Here is a 5,867-nt window from a genome sequence, read left to right as displayed (position 1 = left end):
TTGAGGGAAAAAAATTCAGTAATACTGCAAAAAGAGTCCCCCCCCCCCCCAAAAAAAAGGTTAAAAAAAAGTAAATACTTAAGTTTTCTAAGGAATAAAATAAATGCTAAGCTCTGCTTAAATTACATGACACAACAGGTCATCTTGGCACTCTTAAAGATAAAACTTGAAATACTGCTTCTGAATTAGACTTTCCCCTGGAAAAAAAACCCCAAACATATGCACAAAAGACACATGTGTGTCATAGGTTTGGAGCTTCACCTCCCCAGGGTGTCTGAGGGAAGAGAGAGGGCTTGGAAGGCTCTGGTGGGCCCAACCATGTCACAGGCTGCCACTGCAGACCAGACCCCTGGTGCTCCCTCTCTTTCCAACTGGGTTGCTCTCTCCTCTTTGGCAAGCTGGCATGGCCAACCAGGATCTGCTGGGCTCATCTATCAGTATGAACCCTCCATGGCCATGGCCATGGCCACAGTGAGGAGTGATGAGAAACCTGGGCAAGACACCTGCCTGCTGGGCGTGACCCCAGGACGTGCCTGAAGACATATGTGACTCCTGGGTCTGCCTGAGGGTCCCACACGCTGCTACATGCACACACCTGGTGTCTTTGGTCTGGCTGCCACCAGGAGCTGTGGCCTCTGGTCCCACCCCTGCCCCAGTGGGAGCTGGAAGCAGGAGCCGGTCCACTTCCTGGGACATCTCTTTGGTGAGCTCTTTTCTCCAGACTTCTTCTGAGATCCGCTTGCTGCCTCATGCAGCTCTTCAGTCTTTAGGGCACACCACTAGTGGCTCAGGGGTGCTGGGGGGAAGCGCTGTGTGGGTGGCACCCCTGCCCATGGCTGCCTGTTGGGTCCTAAGGCCTTCGAGGGGGAGAATCACAAGGGCAGAAAGAAGGGGGTGGGGGGAGGCCTGGACCACCTAGCTTCTCTGTGCAGTATTGGTCTCAGGCTCTGAGAGGCCAGAGGGCAAGTCCTGGCTTCTCATGTCTGCCTGAGAGTCCCTTGCCCCCTGAACCCTGACCTCTAGCAGCTCTTGGGGGTCCCTGAGGAAGACCACCATGACTGTGATATTGTCATGGGAGCCCCGTTCCCGGGCCGCAGCTACCAACTCCTCAGCGACATGAAGTCCACTGCCCGGATGTGGATGCCTAACTAGGTGGCTCTGGACGAGTCCAATGACCTCTTGGTGGGGGATGACATCAAAGAAGCCATCACAGGCCAGCAGCAGGTAGTCCTCAGAGCCCGCCAGCTCCCAGGAGGCTGTGTCTGCCTCCCCAGACACGTAGGGCTTCTGGAAGATGTCCCCTGGGCAGAGAGAGAAGAGTCTTGTGTCAGAAGCTCCGTGGACAGAGACCAGCCTGTTCTCAAGGGGTCTGTTGCTCCCTTAAGCGAAACTGTCCGATGCTTCCCACTCTGCTTGGAATGGAACACAAGCCCCTGACCATGGCCTGTGACCGCCACCCCAGCCTCCACATGGAGAGGGCTCTTTTCTGGCTCTCACCTGTCCCCACCTGCGTCCCTGTCCCAGTGTATCCAGAGATACGATGGTAGAAGCTGCATGAAGGAGGGCTGTAGGAAAGGAACTGCATTTGCCAAGAAGGACAGAACAGTTCAGGAGGGTGGGAGGGACAGACGCCCGATCCCAGGGGGGCAGCTGGGGAGGAGTGACTTTGAAGTAGGGGAAGGGTGCAGGTGCCCTCACCAAGCCTCTAGGCTGAGACCCGGCAGTGATAGGACACTGAGAAAATGGGACGGGGGAGAGGAGAAACATTTTTTTCCCAAAAGCAAAAAAAAGAATCTTCCACACAAATGGTATAAAGGGAAGGAGATAAACTTCATTTACAAATATTTAAAACTTTTCTGCTAGTACGTGTAGTAGCTGTGATTTGCGTGAGATGAAAGTTTCTTAGGTGCTGCCAGTTGCAGTCTCTAAATCGGCCCTGTTCCCTTCACAGCCTGACTGATGACGTGACCCTGGTACATTTCAAACAATATTTGGCACACGGCACTGCTGCCCCAAACCACCGGTGAGCCGTGGGCGATAGTCCACAGGCCTCGGCTTTTGGGTGGCCGCCCTACGCACTGCACCCCCAAGTCAGCCTCCACACTCCCCTCACCGATGGCTCTGGAGACGGCCAGGGTCCCGTTGACTCTCCAGCAGTCCATGTGAGACACAAAGCCACCCAGTGCTTCGATGCGTGCCCTCTCGTCCTGCAGGGAGACAGCCAGAGTTGGGGGCTGGGTGAGCTGACGGGGCAGGTGCCCCAACACTGCTGCCCAAGCAGAGGCAGAACTGGTTTCTCAGATGACGTTTGTTTGAAGCCACAGAACTTGAACAAAGTCGGGAGGTCCAGAGATGCCCCCAAATTAGGCATTATTAAAAACAGTGAGAAATTATAAATGACCTAAATGTCCTTCAGTTGCAAGAATGGCTCATAAGGGGTAATGCAAACATAAACGGACCACCTGAGGCCACTGAGCTGCATCTCGGGGTTGGGGAGCTACTCACAGGGCAGCAGAGAGACGCAAGCTGTGGACTTGGATGATTGATCGCTGACCCTCCTTATCTTTAACTCAGGGATGCTGTCCTTACCTCGAAAGTTGCAGGGACAAGGAGATGAAGCATTGACATGTGCAGCTACATGGCAGGGCTTGAGAAACCTGAGCCAGCCCCTGAATGGTGGCCAGTGCCTGGCTTGGTTCTTATCCTTCTCCTCAACCTGGCCTCACCCTAGGCACTGTCTCCGCTCACCAGAGAACCAGCGTGCTTCAGGCCTAATTTCCCTCCAGAGGACAGAAGCTCAGCCCACCCACAAGTCCCTCTGAAAACCTCTGGTCCTGTCAGTTCCTGAAGGACAGGCTTCCCAGCTGTGAGCCCAAGACTGGTAACAACTGCGTCTGCCCATGTCTACTCAGGGAGGGAGGACGTCCTTTATCCCTATTTTACTTGTGGGGTAAACCTCCTGACCCCACAGGACACAGGGGCCTGGCACCAGCTCGGTGTGGGAACCCTGATGCCCCAGGGGATGCTGTCCACTGGACAGATTGGGATGTCAGCCCAGTCCCCTCTCCTGTGTAGATGCAGGAGGCCTGAGAGACAAGGCCCTAAGGACTGGGCCTCCTTGTGTGGTTCCGCCACTGAGGGCTTCACAGTGGGAACAACAGGGGAGTGGGTTTGCAGGAGCCCAAACCCTCCCAAGTGCCTGCTGCTGTGGGCCTGCATGATGACTGGACAGGTGCCTGGTGGGCTGGGCGTCCCTGTTGCTAGAAGCAGCTACCTGTTCTAGCTAAGCTAGGGAATTCTTAAATGTGAAGAAGACAGGACTATGGGACTTTGAAGGCTCCCTCTGGATCTGAGATCCCCCTCCCCCTGTGGTCTAAGCAGGGCCAGAGAAAGGCGAGGAGGACCAGGAAGGAGAGGGGAGGCAGAAGAAGCCAGGCAGAGGAAGCCAAGCAGAGGGCAGGAGAGAAGGGTGGGGGAGGGACAGGTGGACAAACATACACTATACGTGTGTTCACACACATATGTGCGCGCGCGTGCACACACACACGAAGAACCCCCCCCCCCCCACGAAGAACCCACAGACCAGCAAGGAACTGCGGACGGAAGCAGCCCCCACAGCCTTGGAGGCTTCCCCTTGGGAGGGGCTGTGAGCAGCTTCACCCCCAGCCTACCCCTGTGGGAAGGCATAATCAAGAATGGAGAATCGTGAGCCTTTCTCTGCTTTCATCTCCCACACGTTCCAGCCCCCACAAACCCACAACAGGTGGGGGTGACTGTGGGTGAATGGTGAGCCACTCCCTGGGGGCCCCCTCAAGGTGGGGTGCACAGCCCACACCCAGCCACTTTTGCCCTCAGGGAGGGGCAATGCCAAAGTAACTGAACCTACCCCTACATCCCCCATTGGGATGGTGTCTCCCCAAGGAGACCATGCAGCCAGGGGGCTCAGGCTTTCTGAGCTGCAGAACATTTCTCCCTGAAACCCCCCACTCCCCTATGAGAGATGGCTGTGGGGATGGGGCTGAGCTGGAGGGTGAAGGATGCTTGGGCCATAGTACCCCCCTGCAACCTGTGACCCCAGCCCCGATGGCCACGCAGTTTGGAAACCACTAGCTGGGTCTCCTGTGCTGGATGGGCCAACCTGGTCTGCACAGGCTGCCCGGGCTCCAGGACTCAGAGGCTGGTGCTGAAGCAGATCCGCCTTGCTGAACTGACGCTTCTATCCCTGATCCTGCGCCCTGGGTCCTCCTTCTCTCCTAAGGCTCCACCTCCATCTGTGCCAGTCTCTGCAGCCTTACCCAACCCACATGCTGTCCTGGCCAGGCTCAGTTTGGTCGAGGACTAGGTTCCATTAACAGCCATTCCCTGCCCCCCACAGAAGCGTGGGGCTCTGCTCAGCAAGGTTCCAGCAGCATCGCTGACAACACTGCCATCCTTTGGATGCCCAATGCCCTCCCCTCTTCGATATCTCCATCCCCAAATCTGGACTCTTTCCTCTGCCTTTCCTGAGGCCACCTTACTAGGTGGGTCTTTGCCATAGCTTGCCTGCTGTGATTTGTGACTGCTCTCTTGGATTCACACTTTTGGGACCCAGCCCTCAACTTGCCTTCCAGCAGTCTGATCATTTCAGAAGCTTCTAGTGATTCTTTGTGGAGTTCCTCCCGGCCCATGGCAGCCCTAGCCCCTCCTTCTGCAGGAGCAGCAGGTTGGTGTCTTCTCCCTGTTCCCCTATGAGTCTCTCACTGCTGATTCTGGTTAACCTACTCCTGCCTCCCTGGCCTTCAAGACTGGGCTCCGTGTCTTGTTTCCATTCACCCCTCTGCTGCACTGTCCCCAGCACTTTGCCCGCATCCTGCACTCTCACTTGCCCCACCTCTTTCCCCCGCTAAACTGAGAGCTACTGGGACATGGGAAGTGGGTCTTGGGTTATTATCTTGCTGCCTCAGCAAAGTATCCTGTACAGAGTAGGTGTGAAATGTTTGCAGGCCTGAAATGAATCCAGTGGCAGGAGGACCCTGCTCAGACAGCTGCAGAACAAGGTGGGGCTCAGGCTCCTGGGAAAAGCCCCCACTGGGGTTCAGAGCAAGTGTTGGATGCTGAGCCTGCAGGGGTGTAGGTTGAGGGTGGGAGTGGGTCCAGTACCCTGTGCAGAGGTTTGCATCTAGTCCTAACCTGGCGACATTCCACCTCACTGCATATCTTGGGGAGGAGAACCCACGAGGGGTCAGGTGCAATCCCCCCATAGGGGCAGTGGAGTGGCAGAGACTACCTACCACTTTGGCAGTGTGTTCTGGGCAAGTGGCTGAACCTCTCCAAGCCTCAGTTCTCTCCTCTGGACAATGGAAACAGAACATGTAGGAGGCTTAGACCAGACTGTGAGCTGTGGTGAGGCCGAGGAACACTCATTCCTGACTATTCTGATGATCAATGCCTGGTAGTCTCTGCTATGCTCTCCTAATTTAGAAGCCACAAAAGGAAAGACTGCTTGCCAAAGGAATGGAAATCATCAAGTCGAAGGTATACCTGTTCCCCAATGTTCATTGCAGCACTCTTCACAATAGCCAAGAGCTGGAATCAGCCCAAATGTCCATCATCGGATGAGTGGATACGGAAAATGTGGTATATCTACACAATGGAATACTACTCAGCTATAAAAACGAATGAAATACTGCCATTTGCAACAACATGGATGGACCTTGAAAGAATAATATTAAGTGAAACGAGTCAGGCAGAGAAAAAGAAATACCACATGTTCTCACTTATTGGTGGGAGCTAAAAAAATAAACAAATTAATTCACCCACAAACACACACAAAAAAAAAAAAAAACAAAACAAACAAACAACAACAACAACAACAACAACAACAACAA

General features: G+C 54.5%; 1 protein-coding gene across 1 annotated transcript in view; it reads right to left on the bottom strand.

The window, feature by feature from the left end:
• Positions 1-105: 105 nt before the first annotated feature.
• Positions 106-5,867, bottom strand: part of PPM1F (protein phosphatase, Mg2+/Mn2+ dependent, 1F) — a 21,857-nt gene continuing 16,095 nt past the window's right edge. The window contains exons 6-7 of the mRNA XM_008574798.1: positions 2,114-2,207; positions 106-1,301 (exon numbers count right to left, since the gene is read on the bottom strand). Coding sequence (XP_008573020.1) covers positions 916-1,301; positions 2,114-2,207 — 480 coding nt within the window. The 3' untranslated portion in view covers positions 106-915. The remainder of the gene's footprint in view (positions 1,302-2,113; positions 2,208-5,867) is intronic.

This window comes from Galeopterus variegatus, unplaced genomic scaffold (assembly GCF_000696425.1).
Source record: "Galeopterus variegatus unplaced genomic scaffold, G_variegatus-3.0.2 Scaffold1109, whole genome shotgun sequence".
NCBI classification, from domain to species: Eukaryota; Metazoa; Chordata; class Mammalia; order Dermoptera; family Cynocephalidae; genus Galeopterus; species Galeopterus variegatus.
This window is presented reverse-complemented; position numbering and strand designations above follow the sequence as displayed.